Genomic DNA, 21,765 nt, shown 5'->3' with positions numbered 1-21,765 from the left:
GAAAGAATGCTCAACATCACTAATCATGAGAGAAATGCAAATCAAAACTACAATGAGATATCATCTCACACCAGTCAGAATGGCTATCATCAAAAAATCTAGAAACAATAAATGCTGGAGAGGGTGTGGAGAAAAGGGAACCCTCTTACACTGTTGGTGGGAATGTAAATTGATACAGCCACTGTGGAGAACAGTATGGAGGTTCCTTAAAAAGCTACAAATAGAACTACCATATGACCCAGCAATCCCACTACTGGGCATATACCCTGAGAAAACCATAATTCAAAAAGAGTCATGTACCAAAATGTTCATTGCAGCTCTATTTACAATAGCCCAGAGATGGAAACAACCTAAGTGTCCATCATCGGATGAATGGATAAAGAAGATGTGGCACATATATACAATGGAATATTACTCAGCCATAAAAAGAGACGAAATTGAGCTATTTGTAATGAGGTGGGTAGACCTAGAGTCTGTCATACAGAGTGAAGTAAGTCAGAAAGAAAAAGACAGGTACTGTATGCTAACACATATATATGGAATTTAAGGGGAAAAAAATGTCATGAAGAACCTAGGGGTAAGACAGGTATAGAAATGCAGACCTCCTAGAGAACGGACTTGGGGTTATGGGGAGGGGGAAGGGTGAGCTGTGACAGGGCAGGGGGGAGTCATGGACACGTACACACTAACAAACGTAGTAAGGTAGATAGCTAGTGGGAAGCAGCCACATGGCACAGGGATATTGGCTCGGTGCTTTGTGACAACCTGGAGGGGTGGGATAGGGAGGGTGGGAGGGAGGGAGACGCAAGAGGGAAGACATATGGGAACATATGTATATGTATAACTGATTCAGTTTGTTATAAAGCAGAAACTAACACACCATTGTAAAGCAATTATACCCCAATAAAGATGTTAAAAAAAAAAGAAATGAAGGAAATGATAGCAAAGATCAATAAAACTAAAAGCTGGTTCTCTGAGAAGATAAACAAAATTGATAAACCATTAGCCAGACTCATCAAGAAAAAAGGGGAGAGGACTCAAATCAATAGAATTAGAAATGAAATAGAAGAAGTAACAACTGACACTGCAGAAATACATAGGATCATGTGACATTACTACAAGCAACTACATGCCAATAAAATGGACAACCTGGAAGAAATGGACAAATTCTTAGAAAAGCACAACCTTCTGAGACTGAATCAGGAAGAAACAGAAAATATAAACAGACCAATCACAAGCACTGAAATTGAAACTGTGATTACAAATCTTCCAACAAACAAAAGCCCAGGACTACATGGCTTCACAGGTGAATTCTATCAAACATTTAGAGAAGAGCTAACACGGATCCTTCTCGAATTCTTCCAAAATATAGCAGAGGGAGGAACACTCCCAAACTCCTTCTATGCGGCCACTATCACCCTGATAGCAAAACCAGACAAAGATGTCACAAAGAAAGCAAACTACAGGCCAATATCACTGATGAACATAGATGCAAAAATCCTCAACAAAATACTAGCAAACAGAATCCAACAGCACATTAAAAGGATCACACACCATGATCAAGTGGGATTTATCCCAGGAATGCAAGGATTCTTCAATATATGCAAATCAATCAATGTGATAAACCATATTAACAAACTGAAGGATAAAAACCATATGATAATCTCAACAGATGCAGAAAAAGCTTTTGACAAAATTCAATACCCATTTATGATAAAAACTCTCCAGAAAGTAGGCACAGAGGGAACTTACCTCAACATAATAAAGGCCATATATGACAAACCCACAGCCAACATCATCCTCAGTGGTGAAAAAGAGAACCCATTTCCTCTAAGATCAGGAACAAGACAAGGTTGCCCACTCTCACCACTGTTATTCAACACAGTTTTGGAAGTTTTAGTCACAGCAAGCAGAGAAGAAAAAGAAAAGGCATCCAAATCGGAAAAGAAGAAGGAAAACTGTCACTGTTTGCAGATGACATGATACTATACATCGAGAATCCTAAAGATGCCACCAGAAAACTACTACAGCTAATCAATGAATTTGGTAAAGTAGCAGGATACAAAATTAATGCTCAGCAATCTCTTGCATTCCTATACACTAAGGATGAAAAGTCTGAAAGAGGAATTAAGGAAACACTCCCATTTACCATTGCAACAAAAAGAACAGAATACCTTGGAATAAAACCTACCTAAGGAAACAAAAGACGGCTATACAGAAAACTATAAGACACTGATGAAAGAAATTAAAGAGGATTCAATCAGATGGAGAGGTACACCATGTTCTTGGGTTGGAAGAATCAACATTGTGAAAATGAGTATACTACCCAAAGCAATCTACAGATTCAATGCAATCCCTATCAAGCTACCAATGGCATTTTTCACAGAACTAGAACAAAAAATTTCACAGTTTGTATGGAAACACAAAAGACCCCGAATAGCCAAATCAATCTTGAGAAAGAAAAATGGAGCTGGAGGAATCTGGCTCCCTGACTTCAGACTATACTACAAGGCTACAGTAATTCAGACAGTATGGTACTGACACAAAAAAGAAATATAGATCAATGGAACAGGGTAGAAAGCCCAGAGATAAACTCACACACATATGGTCACCTTATCTTTGATAAAGGAGGCAAGAATATACAATGGAGAAAAGACAGCCTCTTCAATAAGTGGTGCTGGGAAAACTGGACAGCCACATGTAAAAGAATGAAATTAGAACACTCCTTAACACTATACACATAAATAAACTCAAAATGGATTTAAGACCTAAATATAAGGCCAGACACTATAAAACTCTTAGAGGAAAACACAGGCAGAACACTCTATGACATAAATCACAGCAAGATCCTTTCTGACCCACCTCCTAGAGAAATGGAAATAAAAATAAACAAATGGGACCTAATGAAACTAAAAGCTTCTGCACAGCAAAGGAAACCATAAACAAGATGAAAAGGCAACCCTCAGAATGGGAGAAAATACTTGCAAATGAAGCAGCTGACAATGGATTAACCTCCAAAATATACAAGCAGCTCTTGCAGCTCAATATCAGAAAAACAAACCCAATCCAAAAATGGGCAGAAGACCTAAAAAGACATTTCTCCAAAGAAGATATACAGATCACCAAGAAGCACATGAAAGGATGTGCAACATCACTAATCATTAGAGAAATGCAAATGAAAACTACAATGAGATATCATCTCACACCAGTCAGAATGGCCATTATCTAAAAATCTACAAACAATAAATGCTGGAGAGGGTGTGGTGAAAAGGGAACCTTTTGCACTGTTGGTGGGAATGTAAACTGATACAGCCACTATGGAGAACAGTATGGAGGTTCCTTAAAAAACTAAAAATAGAACTACCATACAACCGATCAATCCCACTACTGGCATATACCCAGAGAAAACCATAATTCAAAAAGAGTCATGTACCACAATGTTCACTGCAGCACTATTTACAATAGCCAGGACAGGGAAGCAACCTAAGTGTCCATCGACAGATGAATGGATAAAGAAGATGTGGCACATATATACAATGGAATATTACTCAACCATAAAAAAAATGAAATTGAGTTATTTGTAGTGAGTTGGATGGACCTAGAGTCTGTCATACAGAGTGAAGTAAGTCAGAAAGAGAAAAACAAATATTGTATGCTAACACATACATATATATGGAATCTAAAAAAAAAAAAAGGTTCTGAAGAACCTAGGGGCAGGACAGGAATAAAGATGCAGACATAGGGGGACCTTGATGATGGCGGAAGAGTGAGACGCGGAGATCACCTTCCTCCCCACAGATACACCAGAAATACGTCTACACGTGGAACAACTCCTACAGAACACCTACTGAAGGCTGGCAGAAGACCTCAGACCTCCCAAAAGGCAAGAAACTCCCCCACGTACCTGGGTAGGGCAAAAGAAAAAAAAAAAAGAAAAAACAGAGACAAAAGAATAGGGACGGCACCTGCACCAGTGGGAGGGAGCTGTGAAGGAGGAAAAGTTTCCACACACTAGGAAGCCCCTTTGCAGGCGGAGACTGCGGGTGGCGAAGGGGGGGAGCTTCGAAGCCGCGGAGGAGAGCGCAGCCACAGGGGTGCGGAGGGCAAAGCGGGGAGATTCCCGCACAGAGGATCGGTGCCGACCGGCACTCACCAGCCCGAGAGGCTTGTCTGCTCACCCGCCGGGGCGGGCGGGCCTGGGAGCTGAGGCACGGCTTCGGTCGGAGCGCAGGGAGAGGACTGGGGTTGGCGGCTTGAACACAGCCTGAAGGGGGTTAGTGCGCCACGGCTAGCCGGGAGGGAGTCCGGGAAAAAGGCTGCACCTGCCCAAGAGGCAAGAGACTTTTTCTTCCCTCTTTGTTTCCTGGTGCGTGAGGAGAGGGGTTTAAGAACGCTGCTTAAAGGAACTCCAGAGACGGGCACGAGCCGCGGCTAAAAGCGCGAACCCCAGAGACGGGCGGGAGACGCTAAGGCTGCTGCTGCCGCCAAGGGGCCTGTGTGCGAGCACAGGTCACTCTCCACACCCCTCTTCCGCGGAGCCTGTGCAGCCCGCCACTGCCAGGGTCCCGGGATCCAGGGACAACTTCCCCGGGAGAACGTACGGCGGACCTCAGGCTGGTGCAAAGTCACGCCGGACTTTGCCGCCGCAGGCCCGCCCCGCACTCCGTGCCCCTCCCTCTCCGCCGGCCTGAGTGCACCAGAGCCCCCGAATCAGCGGCTCCTTTAACCCCGTCCTGTCTGAGCAAAAAACAGACGCCCTCCAGCGACCTACATGCAGAGGCAGGGCCAAATCCAAAGCTGAGCCCCTGGGAGCTGTGAGAACAAAGAAGAGAAAGGGAAATCTCTCCCAGCAGCCTCAGAAGCAGCGGATTAAAGCTCCACAATCAACTTGATGTACCCTGCATTTGTGGAATACATGAATAGACAACCAATCATCCCAAATTAAGGAAGTGGACTTTAGGAGCAAGAGCTATGATTTTTTTCCCTATTCCTCTTTTTGTGAATGTGTATGTGTATGCTTCTGTGTGAGATCTTGTCTGTATAGTCTTGCTTCCACCATTTGTCCCAGGGTTCTATCCGTCCATGGTTTTTTTTTTAAATTTTTAAAATTTTAAAATTTAAAAAATTTCAATTTTTAATTTAAAAAATTTAAAAAATTTTAAATTTTAAAATTTAAAATTAAATTTAATTTAAATTTAAAAATTAAAAAAAATTTAAGATTTAAAATTTAAATTTAATTTAATTTAAAAAATTTTAAAATTTTTAAATTTTAAATTTAAATGTAAATTAAAAATTAAATTTAAATTTAATTTAAAAAATTTTAAATTTTAATTTAAATTTATAAATTTAATTTAAATAAAATTTAAATCTAAAATTTAAATTTTTAAATTAAAAAATTTAAAAAAATTTAAATTTTAAAGTTTTAAATTTTTTAAAATTTTTTAAAAATTTTAAAATTTTTAAAAAAATTTTTTCTTAATAATCAATTTTAATTTTAATAACGTTTTTATACTTTACCTTTGTTCTTTCTTTCCTTCCTTCCTTCCCTCCTTTAGACAACGAATCATCCCAAATTGAGGAGGTGGTCTCTGACAGAAAGATTTATGATTTTTCCCCCTTTACCTCTTTTAGTGAGGGTGTATGTGTATGCTTCTGTGTAAGATTTTGTCTGTATAGCTTTGCTTCCAACGTTTGTCCTAAGGTTCTATCCGTCCCTTTTTTTTTTCTAAATAAGAATTTTTTAATTCAATAACTATTACACTTTTATTTTTACTGTATCTTCTTTTTTCCTTCTTTCCCTCCCTCCTTCCTTCCTCCCTCCCTCCCTTTCTTTCCTTCTTGCCTTCTTTCCTTCTTTCTTTCTTCCCTCCTTTCCTTCTTTCTTTCCTCATACTTCTACTAATTCCCTCTACTTTTTCTCCCTTTTATTCTGAGCCGTGTGGATGAAAGGCTCTTGGTGCTCCAGCCAGGAGTCAGGGCTCTACCTCTGAGGTAGGAGAGCCAACTTCAGGACACTGGTCCACAAGAGACCTCCCAGCTCCACATAATATCAAACGGCGAAAATCTCCCAGATACCTCCATCTTAACACCAGCACCCAGCTTCACTCAACGACCAGCAAGCCACAGTGCTGGACAACCTATGCCAAACAACTAGCAAAACAGGAACACAACCCCACCCATCAGCAGAGAGGCTGCCTAAAATCATAATAAGGCCACAGACACCCCAAAACACAGGACCAGACGTGAACCTGCCCACTAGAGAGACAAGATCCAGCCTCATCCACCAGAACACAGGCACTAGTCCCCTCCACCAGGAAGCCTACACAACCCACTGAACCAACCTTAGCCACTGGAAACAGACATCAAAAACAGCGGGAACTACGAACCTGCAGTCTGCAAAAAGGAGACCCCAAACACAGTAAGATAAGCAAAATGAGAAGACAGAAAAACATACAGCAGATAAAGGAGCAAGATAAAAATGCACCAGACCTAACAAATGAAGAGGAAATAGCCAGTCTACCTGAAAAAGAATTCAGAATAATGATAGATGATCCGAAATCTTGGAAATAGAATGGACAAAATGCAAGAAACAGTTAACAAGGACCTAGAAGAAATAAAGATGAAACAAGCAATGATGAACAACACAATAAATGAAATTAAAAGTACTCTAGATGGGATCAATAGCAGAATAACTGAGGCAGAAGAACGGATAAGGGACCTGGAAGATAAAATAGTAGAAATAACTACTGCAGAGCAGAATAAAGAAAAAAGAATGAAAAGAACTGAGGACAGTCTCAGAGACCTCTGGGACAACATTAAACGCACCAACATTCGAATTATAGGGGCTCCAGAAGAAGAAGAGAAAAAGAAAGAGACTGAGAAAATATTTGAAGAGATTATAGTTGAAAACTTCCCTAATATGGGAAAGGAAATAGTTAATCAAGTCCAGGAAGCACAGAGAGTCCCATACAGGATAAATACAAGAAGAAATACGCCAAGACACATATTAATCAAACTGTCAAAAATTAAATACAAAGAAAGCATATTAAAAGCAGCAAGGGAAAAACAACAAATAACACATAAGGGAATCCCCATAAGGTTAACAGCTGATCTCTCAGCAGAAACCCTACAAGCCAGAAGGGAGTGGCAGGACATACTGAAAGTGATGAAGGAGAAAAACCTGCAGCCAAGACTACTCTACCCAGCAAGGATCTCATTCAGATTTGATGGAGAAATTAAAACCTTTACAGACAAGCAAAAGCTGAGAGAGTTCAGCACCACCAAACCAGCTTTACAACAAATGCTAAAGGATCTTCTCTAGGCAAGAAACACAACAGAAGGAAAAGACCTATAATAACGAACCCAAAACAATTTAGAAAATGGGAATAGGAACATACATATCGATAATTACCTTAAATGTAAATGGACTAAATGCTCCCACCAAAAGACACAGATTAGCTGAATGGATACAAAAACAAGACCCTCATATATGCTGTCTACAAGAGACCCACTTCAGACCTAGAGACACATACAGACTGAAAGTAAGGGGATGGAAAAAGATATTCCATGCAAATGGAAACCAAAAGAAAGCTGGAGTAGCAATTCTCATATCAGACAAAATAGACTTTAAAATAAGGACTATTAAAAGAGACAAAGAAGGACACTACATAATGATCAAGGGATTGATCCAAGAAGAAGATATAACAATTGTAAATATTTATGCACCCAACATAGGAGCACCTCAATACATAAGGCAAATACTAACAGCCATAAAAGGGGAAATCGACAGTAACACATTCATAGTAGGGGACTTAAACACCCCACTTTCACTCATGGAGAGATCATCCAAAATGAAAATAAATAAGGAAACACAAGCTTTAAATGATACATTAAACAAGATGCACTTAATTGATATTTATAGGACACTCCATCCAAAAACAACAGAATACATATTTTTCTCAAGTGCTCATGGAACATTCTCCAGGATAGATCATATCTTGGGTCACAAATCAAGCCTTGGCAAATTTAAGAAAATTGAAATTGTATCAAGTATCTTTTCTGACCACAACGCCATGAGACTAGATATCAACAACAGGAAAAGATCTGTAAAAAATAAAAACACATGGAGGCTAAACAATACACTACTTAATAATGAAGTGATCACTGAAGAAATCAAAGAGGAAATCAAAAAATACCTAGAAACAAATGACAATGGGGACACAACGACCCCAAACCTATGGGATGCAGCAAAAGCAGTTCTAAGGGGGAAGTTTATAGCAATACAAGCCCACCTTAAGAAGCAGGAAACATCTCGAATAAACAACCTAACCTTGCACCTCCAGCAATTAGAGAAAGAAGAACAAAAAAAAACCCAAAGCTAGAAGGAAAGAAATCATAAAAATCAGATCAGAAATAAATGAAAAAGAAATGAAGGAAACAATAGCAAAGATCAATAAAACTAAAAGCTGGTTCTTTGAGAAGATAAACAAAATAGATAAACCACTAGCCAGACTCATCAAGAAAAAAGGGAGAAGACTCAAATCAATAGAATTAGAAATGAAAAAGGAGAGGTAACAACTGACACTGCAGAAATAAAAAAGATCATGAGAGATTACTACAAGCAACTCTATGCCAATCAAATGGACAACCTGGAAGAAATGGACAAATTCTTAGAAATGCACAACCTGCCAAGACTGAATCAGGAAGAAATAGAAAATATGAACAGACCAATCACAAGCACTGAAATTGAAACTGTGATTAAAAATCTTCCAACAAACAAAAGCCCAGGACCAGATGGCTTCACAGGCGAATTCTATCAAACATTTAGAGAAGAGCTAACACCTATCCTTCTCAAACTCTTCCAAAATATAGCAGAGGGAGGAACACTCCCAAACTCCTTCTACGAGGCCACCATCACCTTGATACCAAAACCAGACAAGGATGTCACAAAGAAAGAAAACTACAGGCCAATATCACTGATGAACATAGATGCAAAAATCCTCAACAAAATACTAGCAAACAGAATCCAACAGCACATTAAAAGGATCACACACCATGATCAAGTGGGGTTTATTCCAGGAATGTGAGGATTCTTCAGTATACGCAAATCTATCAATGTGATAAACCATATTAACAAATTGAAGGAGAAAAACCATATGATCATCTCAATAGATGCAGAGAAAGCTTTTGACAAAATTCAATACCCATTTATGATAAAAACCCTGCAGAAAGTAGGCATAGAGGGAACTTTCCTCAACCTAATAAAGGCCATATATGACAAGCCCACAGCAAACATCATCCTCAATGGTGAAAAACTGAAAGCATTTCCACTAAGATCAGGAACAAGAGAAGGTTGCCCACTCTCACCACTCTTATTCAACATAGTTTTGGAAGTTTTAGCCCCAGCAATCAGAGAAGAAAAGGAAACAAAAGGAATCCAAATCGGAAAAGAAGAAGTAAAGTTGTCACTGTTTGCAGATGACATGATCCTATACATAGAGAATCCTAAAGATGCTACCAGAAAACTACTAGAGCTAATCAATGAATTTGGTAAAGTGGCAGGATACAAAATAAATGCACAGAAATCTCTGGCATTCCTATATACTAATGATGAAAAATCTGAAAGTGAAATCAAGAAAACACTCCCATTTACCATTGCAACAAAAAGAATAAAATATCTAGGAATAAACCTACCTAAGGAGACAAAAGACCTGCAGAAAATTATAAGACCTGCAGAAAATTATAAGACACTGATGAAAGAAATTAAAGATGATACAAATAGATGGAGAGATATACCATGTTCTTGGATTGGAAGAATCAACATTGTGAAAATGACTCTACTACCCAAAGCAATCTATAGATTCAATGCAATCCCTATCAAACTACCGCTGGCATTTTTCACAGAACTAGAACAAAAAATTTTGCAATTTGTATGGAAACACAAAAGACCCCGAATAGCCAAAGCAATCTTGAGAACGAAAAAAGGAACTGGAGGAACCAGGCTCCCTGACTTCAGACTATACTACAAAGCTACAGTTATCAAGACAGTATGGTACTGGCACAAAAACAGAAAGATAGATCAATGGAACAGGATAGAAAGCCCAGAGATAAATCCACGCACATATGAACACCTTATCTTTGATAAAGGTGGCAGGAATGTACAGTGGAGAAAGGACAGCCTCTTCAATAAGTGGTGCTGGGAAAACTGGACAGGTACATGTAAAAGTATGAGATTAGATCACTCCCTAACACCATACACAAAAATAAGCTCAAAATGGATTAAAGAACTAAATGTAAGGCCAGAAACTATCAAACTCTTAGAAGGAAATCATAAGCAGAACACTCTATGACATAAATCACAGCAAGATCCTTTCTGACCCACCTCCTAGAGTAATGGAAATAAAAACAAAAATAAACAAATGGGACCTAATGAAACTTCAAAGCTTTTGCACAGCAAAGGAAACCATAAACAAGACCAAAAGACAACCCTCAGAATGGGAGAAAATATTTGCAAATGAAACAACTGACAAAGGATTAATCTCCAAAATTTACAAGCAGTTCATGCAGCTCAATAACAAAAAAAACAAACAACCCAATCCAAAAATGGGCAGAAGACCTAAATAGACATTTCTCCAAAGAAGATATACAGACTGCCAACAAACACATGAAAGAATGTTCAACATCATTAATCATTAGAGAAATGCAAATCAAAACTACAATGAGATATCATCTCACACCAGTCAGAATGGCCATCATCAAAAAATCTAGAAACAATAAATGCTGGAGAGGGTGTGGAGAAAAGGGAACACTCTTGCACTGCTGGTGGGAATGTGAATTGGTTCAGCCACTATGGAGGTTCCTTAAAAAGCTACAAATAGAACTACCATATGACCCAGCAATCCCACTACTGGGCATATACCCTGAGAAAACCAAAATTCAAAAAGAGTCATGTACCAAAATGTTCATTGCAGCTCTATTTACAATAGCCCGGAGATGGAAACAACCTAAGTGCCCATCATCGGATGAATGGATAAAGAAGATGTGGCACATATATACAATGGAATATTACTCAGCCATAAAAAGAAACGAAATTGAGCTATTTGTAATGAGGTGGATAGACCTAGAGTCTGTCATACAGAGTGAAGTAAGTCAGAAAGAAAAAGACAGGTACTGTATGCTAACACATATATATGGAATTTAAGGGGAAAAAAATGTCATGAAGAACCTAGGGGTAAGACAGGTATAGAAATGCAGACCTCCTAGAGAACGGACTTGGGGTTATGGGGAGGGGGAAGGGTGAGCTGTGACAGGGCAGGGGGGAGTCATGGACACGTACACACTAACAAACATAGTAAGGTAGATAGCTACTGGGAAGCAGCCGCATGGCACAGGGATATTGGCTTGGTGCTTTGTGACAGCCTGGAGGGGTGGGATAGGGAGGGTGGGAGGGAGGGAGACGCAAGAGGGAGGACATATGGGAACATATGTTTATGTATGACTGATTCACTTTGTTATAAAGCAGAAACTAACACATCATTGTAAAGCAATTATACCCCAATAAAGATGTTAAAAAAAAAAAAGATGCAGATATAGAGAATGGACTTCAGGACACAGGGAGGGGGAAGGATAAGCTGGGACGAAGTGAGAGAGTTGCATGGACATATATACACTACCACATGTAAAATAGATAGCTAGTGGGAAGCAGCTGCATAGCACAGGGAGATCAGCTCAGTGCTTTGTGTCCACCTAGAGGGGTGGGATAGGGAGGGTGGGAGGGCGATGCAAGAGGGAGGAGATATGGGGATATATGTATACGTATAGCTGATTCACTTTGTTATACGGCAGAAACTAACACACCATTGTAAATCAATTATACTCCAATAAAGATGTTAAAAAAAAAAAAGTTGGGGATGTCCTGCTGCAGCCTCTTCCCTGAGGAAGTTACCAAGGCTGGAGGATGGTGCTCGCTGTTACCCGCTGCACGGTACTCCCCGGCATCCAGAAACTCCCAGTGCCAAGCGGAACCCCCACAAGGGGCGAAGCGCACAGAAGCCACCGAGACTACACCACTGGGAAGCAGACACCGTCGAATCCACCTGCTGTCCCTGCCAACACACTTACCTAGTTCATCTTTTGATCTCCCCGATGCAAAAAACGATCGGCTCAGCTCATAGCCACCGAAGAAGAAGAAGTAGCCCGGTACTTCTCGAAGTAAAGTGCTCGAGAGTCCATGGTAGAAGCCCAAGGGGCCGTCCTTCCTAAGGATACTCTTCACGACAGACCAAACTGTGCTGGGGGGACACACGGGGTGACAGATAAGAACAGCATTCACACCCGACTAGCAGACCTGATGGAGCTCCAACAAGGAAGTAGCTCATTTTATAAACAGAGGAACCAGAATTCCAGCAATAAAAGGTTTTTGTGGGAAGGAAATATCTCCGAGAAAGACAAGTTTACAATTATTTTGTAACTAGTTTTATTACTTGAACTAGTCTGTGTAAAGATATTTTATGACAACGAATGCATACATTTCTAGAAATCGTTGTCAAAGATCTAAAAGAGCCAATACCCATTTTTTCAGTAGTAAGTAAGTGAAATTACAATGAGATTGTCCAAACTCAGAGCAAATAAAATGGCACTGTACGTGCCCAGTCCCTTACCTGCCTTGATTCCTATCTCCTCAGCCTTTCTTTTGAGCTTGTGTATTTTGAGGGAATTGGTTCAGGTGTTTAGGGTTTGTTTTGTTTTGCATTCGTCCAGGGAAGTGAGCAACAAGCCTTAAATGTTACTTAAAGGCAAGACAAAAGAAATTCTCAGAGCTGAGCTATAGCTCCTGTAAGGCTCTAGATGCACCCAGTATTTAGTTCTTAGCGAGGTCGGTGTGTAAACATTTTTTACTTGAAGCAGATCAGAGCCTGCGGGAGCCAGAACACGGGCACTTTCCGTGCAGGCTCCTCTTCCTGGTGGTGTAGCAGCGCAGGCCTATCCCTGGGAGGAGAAGCACCACAAACAACCCGTGAGCTTAGCCAGCCCCTCACTCCTCACTTTGTTCTCAGCAGGTGACCTGGCTTGGATCAGGGAAGGATCAGGCCCCCAGGAACAAAGGCCACCTGCTTTTATTGATGATCTTCCTTCCCAGGCATTACCCCCTAGCCAGGCCCTGCCTGCAGTGCCCCCTCCTTCTATCAATACAATGAAGAAGAAACAAAGTCATCCCACTCCACACACTTAGCCTGCTTCCAATCCAGGTCTTAACCCCAAGCTACCAAATCCCAGGCTTGGGCACTGCTATACCTAAAATACAGTTAGCCAATATTTACTTTTGTACAGAGTGTCCGTCTACCTAAGTCCTTTGGATCTAACAATTGCTTTCTTTAAAAATACTTTAAACGACTTTTAAGGGACCCAAGGGCAACTTTCTGGGTGCTGTTCACGATCTGTTTCTTTATCTAGGTACCAGTTTACAAAGGCATGTTCATTTTGTCACTACTTGTGGAACTGCACACCTAGGATTTCCTGTGATTTCTGGGTGTGTTCCTGTTACTGTGTGTACACTGTATCTCAATAAAAAAGCATTAAAGACTTAAAGTTTTGAACTTCTAGGCTATGAATAATTGATTTGAATTGGTTGTAATGAATCTCACAGGTGCAGGAAATAGGGCGCTATTATGAACCCCATCCTCACTGGATGGAAAGTGATGACTCTAAAAATGGTCAGTTTACCTAATGGTTTTTCCCAGGAGATTTACTGGCTTTGAGTTAACTTCAGCAACAACCACGAGCAAACCTTTAGTTTAGATAAATAAGCAAGTTTTGAGATTAACAAGGATAATAAACTGATTTTCAATTCAAATATATAATAAATCAGATTCTATATGATACATACACTCACAGGGTAACTAGAATCTGTTTTCAAGACAGAGTTGGAGAGTGACTGGATCACTGAAGACTTGCTATGCTTACGAGGGTTTGCGTGGATGTTTTCAGAAGCTGACTGGTTTGTAGGTGCACTTGAAGGATTCGGGAGGAGGTAAGGTAGCCACTGCTAGAATCTGGGATGATCAGCCTGAGCGCCCAGGTGCTGGGGAGACTGGGGAGTGAGCAAATACTCAACCCAGAATCCAAACTGGCAGCTAGGAAAAGCCCAGCCCTCGATTCCAAAGCCGCTGCTACGTGCCTCCCAGTATAGTTGGGGGTCATGCCTCATGCACTCCACAGGCCAGAAGGGGTGTACGCCCCTGCTTCTCCACTTTTGGGATATTAAATACTTGCCTACAACGTTCTATGGGGTGGATGGTGATTCCAACCACCACAGACAGTGTGTTCAGAAAATTATCCTCAGAGTGGTGGTGGAGAGGGGTGTTTGGACTAGATAAACTGTTTCTCTGCCACTTAATTTTAGTACAACATAAAGTTTAAATTTAAAAAAATTTAAAAATTTAAAAATACGGGATACACCAAGGCAACAAGACCCCACGTTTGTGCCCAAGCAGCACTTACTTCTGGCTTTTGGCTATCTTTCCCGACATCTCCATTTCATACATGGTCTGCAGTCGGCACTTCACAAGCTCAGTGGGGCAGAGGACCAGAGCAGCAAAGGCAGAGGCAAAGGAACCAGCAGCTGCATTCTGCAGATCACTGGAAGGACGCAAGCACAGGAGGCGGTTACCCACCCATTATTCATTCGCTCGGTCTCAGCATGCCGAAACACTGGTGGTAAAGGAGAGCAAGCTTGAGGGGAGAAGAAGACTTCCTCAGTGCCCACGAGGCACCTGCTGCTTCCTCTGAGGAGCCCACGACCCTGTGAGGGTGACAGCAGTACCCCAATTTTCATATGGCGAAAATGACGCTTAGAGATGCCACGAACTGTGCTCAGAGTCACACAGCTGCTAAGCGGCAACACTAGGTTTCAAACCCAGGTCTGCCTGATTGCAAGCCCGTGTTCCTTTATTAGGCATAGCTCTGTGGGCTGGACGTTTGTGCCCCTCACCCCCAGATTCCTAAGTTGAAGCCATAACCCCCAATGTGATGGTATTTGGAGGAAGGCCCTTGGGAGGTAGTTAGGTTTAGATGAGGTCAGGAGGGTGCAATCCTCTTGATGAGATTGGTGTCCCTGTAAGAAGAGACCGGAGAGCTGGCTGGCGCTCTCTCCACCATGTGAGAACACAGCCAGCTGTCCCTCTGCAAACCAGCAAGAGGACCTTCACCAGACACTGAATCAGCCGGCATCTTGTTCTTGGACTTTCCAGCCTCCAGAGCTATGAGAAACAAAGTTTTGTTGTTTAAACCACCCAGCCTGGGGTATTTTGTTCTAGCAGAGCCAGAACTAACACAGAAGTGACACAGAAAAACCAAACCAAACCAAACAATGTGGGGGAAAAAATTCCCTATGGTCCCACCACCCCAACACACACACTATTAATACTTCAGTGTGTTTGCCACTGAGCTTTAAATAAAAACAGGTTTCGAGGCCATCCCTGCGTGCCTCTGGATTCAGCCCAGGACAACCACAAGTGTAATGTAACTGCTGCAGATGAAAACCCAGGATACATTTTTAACCAAAATGTTGCTCATTGAAAAAAGATTTCCCAGTTCAGCTGATGACCTCCCGGACCTCAGCTGCAGAGGGCATGAGGTGGGCCAGTGGTGCTGCCAGTGTGAGTCAGCAAGCTCGACGGTTGTAGGGCAAAGGGCAAAGCTGGAGATATAAATGGAAAATGAATGCACATAGTACAAAAATGCAAGAATTCACTTCATCTCACATGGGTTCAGTACCACCAGCCTCAGTCACCAGCAGGGGAGTGAAACTGGAAAGAATACGGGGGAAAGTACAAGAAACAAATCGCCAGGAAGACTCCTGAGAGTTCATGGGGGTCAGCAAAGGAGACCCTCTCCAAGCCTTGGGAGGACGTTCTGTCACGAGAGCACCGCTGGCACCTACGGGGACGATCTTTAGTTGCACAGAAAGGACTGAGCTGCTCACAGCAACAACTACCTGTGACACTCGTCTGTTAACTGCCAGCATCCGGCTGTCACTGGACGACCAGAACTCACAGACCTCCAGGAGCCCCCAAAGGTAATCCCCTAGGCAGCCTGCCCAGGTGGCGAGGTCCCCTCACGATTTCTCTTCCATCTGTGAGCAGAGAAGCCTAACAGACCTACCATATTCAACTGTCCTAAAGTTACAAAAAACCACCCCACTCACACCAATGGACAGATCATCCAGACAGAAAATCAATAAGGAAACACAGGCCTTAAATGACATATTAGACCAGATGGACTTAATTGGTATTTGTAGAACATTCCATCAGAAAGCAGCAGAATACACATTCTTCTCAAGTGTACATGGAGCATTCTCCAGGATAGACCACATGCTAGGCCACAAAGCAAGCCTTGGTAAATTTAAGAAAACTGAAATCATATCAAGCATCTTTTCCAACCACAACACTATGAGATTGGAAGTCAATCACAGGAAAAAAAAAACTGTAAGAAACACAAACACGTGGAGGCTGAACAGTATTACTAAACAACCAATGGATCACTGAAGAAATCAAAGAGGAACTAAAAAAATACCTAGACACAAATGACAACAGAAACACTACAATCCAAAACCTATGGGATGCAGCAAAAGCACTTCTAAGAGGGAGGTTTATAGCAATACAATCTTACCTCAGAAAACAAAAAGAAAAATCTCAAACAACCTAACCTTACACCTAAGGCAACTAGAGAAAGAAGAACAAAACCCAAAGTTAGTGGAAGGAAAGAAATCATAAAGATCAGAGCAAAGGGCTTCCCTGGTGGCGCAGTGGTTGAGTCTGCCTGCCGATGCAGGGGACACGGGTTCATGCCCCGGTCCGGGAAGATCCCACATGCCGTGGAGCGGCTGGGCCCGTGAGCCATGGCTGCTGAGCTTGCGCGTCCGGAGCCTGTGCTCGGCAAAGGGAGAGGCCACAACAGTGAGAGGCCTGCGTGCAGCAAAAAAAAAAAAAAAAAAAAAGATCAGAGCAGAAATAAATGAAATAGAGATGAAGGAAACAATAGAAAAGATCAATGAAAGTAAAAGCTGGTTCTTTGAAAAGATAAGCAAAATTCATAAAGCTTTAGCCAGATTCATCAAGAAAAAAAGGGAGAGGGCTCAAATCAATAAAACTAGAAATGAAAAAAGTTATAACCGACACCACAGAAATACAAAGGATCCTAAGAGACTACTACAAGCAACTATATGCCAATAAAATGGACAACCTAGAAGAAACAGACAAATTCTTAGAAAGGTACAACCTTGTAAGACTGAACAAGGAAGAAACAGAAACTATGAACAGACCAATCACAACTAATGAAATTCAAACTGTGATTAAAAAACTCCCAACAAACAAAAGTCCAGGACCAGATGGCTTCACAGGCGAATTCTATCAAACATTTAGAGAAGAGTTAACACCCATTCTTCTGAAACTATTCCAAAAAATTTCAGAGGAAGGAACACTCCCAAACTCATTCTATGAGGCCACCATCACCCTGATACCAAAACCAAAGATATAACAAAAAAGGAAAATTACAGGCCAATATCACTGATGAACACAGATGCAAAAATCCTCAACAAAATACTAGCAAACTGAATCCAACAATACATTAAAAGGGTCATACACCATGATCAAGTGGGATTTATCCCAGGGATGCAAGGATTCTTCAATATCCACAAATCAATCAGTGTGATAGACCACATTAACAATCTGAAAAATAAAAACCATACGATCAACAATAGATTCAGGAAAAGCTTTTGACAAAATTCAACACCCATTTATGATAAAAACTCTCCAGAAAGTGGGCACAGAGGGAACTTAGCTCAACATAGTAAAGGCCATATAAGACAAACCCACAGTTAACATCATTCTTAACGGTGAAAAGCTGAAAAGCATTTCCTCTAAGATGAGGAGTGAGACAAGGATGTCCACTCTGGCCACTTTTATTCAACATAGTTTTGGAAGTCCTAGCCATGGCAATCAGAGAAGAAAAAGAAATAAAAGGAATCGAAATTGGAATAGAAGTAAAGCCATCACTGTCTGCAGATGGCATGATCTAAACATAGAAAATCCTGAACATGCTACCAAGAAACTACTAGAACTCATCAATGAATTCAGTAAAGTTGCAGGATACAAAATTACTACTCAGAAATCTCTTGCATTCCTATGTACTTACTACAAAAGATCAAAAAGAGAAATTAAGGAAACAATCCCATTTACCATCACATCAAAAAGAATAAAATACCTAGGAATAAACCTACCTGAGTAGGCAGAAAACCTGTACTCTGAAAACTATAAGACACTGATGAAAGAAATCAAAGATGACATAAACAGGGGAATTCTGCAGCAGTCCAGTGTTTAGGACTCCATGCTTTCACTGCAGAGGGCCTGGGTTCAATACCTTGTTGGGGAACTAAGATCCCACAAGCCATGTGGCACGGTCACAAAAAAAAAAAAAAATACCATGCTCTTGGATTGGAAGAATATTGTCAAAATGACATACTACCCAAGGCAATCTACAGATTCAATGCAGTCCCTATCAAACTACCAATGGCATTTTTCACAGAACTGGAACAAAAAATTTTTTCATCTGTCTGGAAACACAAAAGACCTCAAATAGCCAAAGCAATCCTGAGAAAGAGAAAAGGAGCTGGAGGAATCAGACTCCCTGACTTCAGACTATACTACAAAGCTACAGTAATCATAACAGTATGGTACTGGCACAAAAACAGAAATATAGATCAATGGAACAGGAAAGAAATCCCAGAAATAAACCCACACACCTATGCTCAGTTAATCCATGACAAAGGAGGCAAGAATAAACAATGGAGAAAAGAAAGGCTCTTCAATAAATGGTGCTGGGAAAACTGGACAACTACATGTGAAAGAATGAAATTTGAACATTCTCTAACACCATACACAAAAATAAACTCAAAATGGATTAAAGACCTAAATGTAAGGCCAGATACCATAAAACTCTTAGAGGGGACTTGCGCAGTGGTCCAGTGGTAAAAAATCCACCTTACAATGCAGGGGGCGTGGGTTTGACCCCTGGTCAGGGAACTAAGATCCCACATGCCACGGGGCAGCTAAGCCCACACGCCACAACTACTGAGCTCGTGTGCCTCAACTAGAGCCTGTGTGCCACAAACTACAGAGCCCACATGCTCTGGAGCCTGTGTGCCACAACTAGAGAGAAGTCTGCACACCACAAGGAAGAGCCCTTGCACTGCAACGAGAGATCCCACATGCCGCAACTAAGACCCAATACAGCCAAAAATAAAATAATAAATAAATCTTTAAAAAAATAAAACTCTTAGAGGAAAACATAGGCAGAACACTCTGACATAAATCACAGCGATATCTTTTTGGATCTATTCCTGGAGTAATGAAAATAAAAACAAAAATAAACAGATGGGACCTAATTAAACTTAAAAGCTCTTGCACAGCAAAGGAAACCATAAACAAAACAAAAATACAACCTACAAAATGGGAGAAAATATTTGTAAATGAAGTGACTGACAAGGGTTAATCTCCAAAATATACAAATACTTCATGCAGCTCTATATCAAAAAAACAACAACCCAATAAAAAAAATGGACAGAAGATCTAAATAGACATTTCTCCAAAGAATACATACAGATGGCCAAAAACCACATGAAAAGATGCTTAACATCACTAATTACTAAAGAAATGCAAATCAAAACTACAATGAGGTATCACCTCACACCAGTCATAATGGCCATCACCAAAAAGCTTACAAACAATAAATGCTGGAGAGGGTGTGGAGAAAAGGGAATCCTCCTGCACTGTTGGTGGGAATGTAAATTGATACAGCCACTATGGAGAACAGTATGGAGGTTCCTTAAAAAACTAAAAACAGAACTACCATATGATCTAGCAATTCCACTCCTGGGCATATATCCAGAGAAAACCAAATCAGAAAGATACATGCACCCCAATGTTCACAGCAGCACTATTTACAACAGCCAAGACATGGAAGCAACCTAAACATCCATCAACAGAGGAATGGATAAAGAAGATGTGGTACATATATACAGTGGAATATTACTCAGCCATAAAAAAGAATGAAATAATGCCAATTGCAGCAACACAGAGGGAGCTAGAGATTATCATACTAAGTGAAGTAAGTCAGACAGAGAAAGACAAATATCATATGATATCACTTATATGTGGAATCTTAAAAAAAATGATACAAATGAACTTATTTACAAAACAGAAACAGATTCACAGACTTTGAGAACAAACTTATAGTTTCCAAAGGGGAAACATGGTGGGGGGGGATAAATCAGGAGTTTGGGATTAACATATATATAAAATAGATAATCAACAAGGATGTACTGAATAGCACAGGGAACTCTACTCAATATTCTTTAATAACCTATATGGGAAAATAATCTGAAAAAGAATGGATATATGTATAACTGAATCACTTAGCTGTACACCTGAAACACAACATTGTAAATCAACTATATTCCAATATAAAATAAAAAAATTTTAAATGTTTTATAAAAAGTGTTTTGAAACCATAAAAAAAGTTACAATGAACTAATAGTTATAGAAACTGAGGTCAAACGTTACTATAGGCAAACCTTGTTTTATCGCACTTCACTTTATTACTTTTTGAAGATACTGCATTTTTTAAATTCCTTTTTCTTTTTTTTTTTAAACACCTTTATTGGAGTACAATTGCTTTACAATGGTGTGTTAGTTTCTGCTTTATAACAAAGTTGAAGGTTTGTGGCAACCCTGAGTTGTCAGAGGATGGTTAGCATTTTTTTTAGCAATAAAGTATTTTTAAATTAAGGTAGGTACATTCTTTTTGGGACATAACACTATTGCACAGACTGCAGTACAGTGTGAACACAGCTTTATATGCACTGGGAAACCAAAAAATTTGCAAGATGGTCTGGAACCGAACCTCAAATATCTGACGTGTGCCTGCACAAAGCCAAGGGCTGCCTACCATCCCGGTCCCGATCTCCTATCCCTGGTGGTCTGGCCTTGGTGCCTTGGTGCCTCAGGTGGATGTGAAGTGGGTGCCCAGGGCTGAGCTGGCCTGTTAACACAGCCGGGCCTCAGAAGAGCTGGCTTGGAGCAGGCCTACTTTCAGGAGGAAGACACCGCCTGCAGTGTGGCCTTCCTTTCGATTTTAAAGAATGACGCGTCAGACGGTCACTAGGAGAGCCAGCTCCACAACTGTACCGGCACGCGGCTTTTTCTAGGGGTGGGAAGTGCCCGACGCCATCCCCTCTATCCTACCCCCTTCACTCCTACTTAAATTGTTTGTCAAAACCAAAGCTTAAAGGGTTTGTCTCTTGGCCAGTCTGCAGATCCATACTTGGCCTCCCTCTGGGACTCTCTGTCAACCTGCTGACAGGCCGTAGTCAATCAGGGTCATTGACCAGGGTTTGCCAGTCTCGCTGGAACAAAGGTGGTATCGACAGATACGGACGGCTGTTTCATCCAAGAGGCGGTAACGCCTGAACGAACCCCAAGCATGCTGATACAGGGCAACCCGGGGCCAAGTCAGATCTGCAGTGGACTCTGGCTAATAAATGCTTTCACCTACCAGCGCATGAGATGAGGGACTTGGGCCCCAGGCTGTGCCTATAGTAGAAACGTTTAGAACTGGATCTCAAATGGCAGTCGGCATAGGATGGGATTTTGGAGGAATCAACTGTTTTGTCACCCACTCAACAAACATGTTCCTAAACACTCCTGCTGT

The 21,765-nt window shown here is 41.0% G+C and overlaps 1 protein-coding gene across 2 annotated transcripts in view; it reads right to left on the bottom strand.

The window, feature by feature from the left end:
* Window positions 1-21,765, bottom strand: part of SLC25A15 (solute carrier family 25 member 15) — a 42,837-nt gene that overhangs the window by 11,781 nt on the left and 9,291 nt on the right. For both annotated transcript variants that reach the window (XM_059996103.1, XM_059996104.1), the window contains exons 4-5: window positions 14,500-14,637; window positions 12,121-12,290 (exon numbers count right to left, since the gene is read on the bottom strand). In XM_059996103.1, the coding sequence (XP_059852086.1) occupies window positions 12,121-12,290; window positions 14,500-14,637 (308 nt within the window). The remainder of the gene's footprint in view (window positions 1-12,120; window positions 12,291-14,499; window positions 14,638-21,765) is intronic.

Source organism: Delphinus delphis, chromosome 18, assembly GCF_949987515.2.
Source record: "Delphinus delphis chromosome 18, mDelDel1.2, whole genome shotgun sequence".
NCBI classification, from domain to species: domain Eukaryota; kingdom Metazoa; phylum Chordata; class Mammalia; order Artiodactyla; family Delphinidae; genus Delphinus; species Delphinus delphis.
This window is presented reverse-complemented; position numbering and strand designations above follow the sequence as displayed.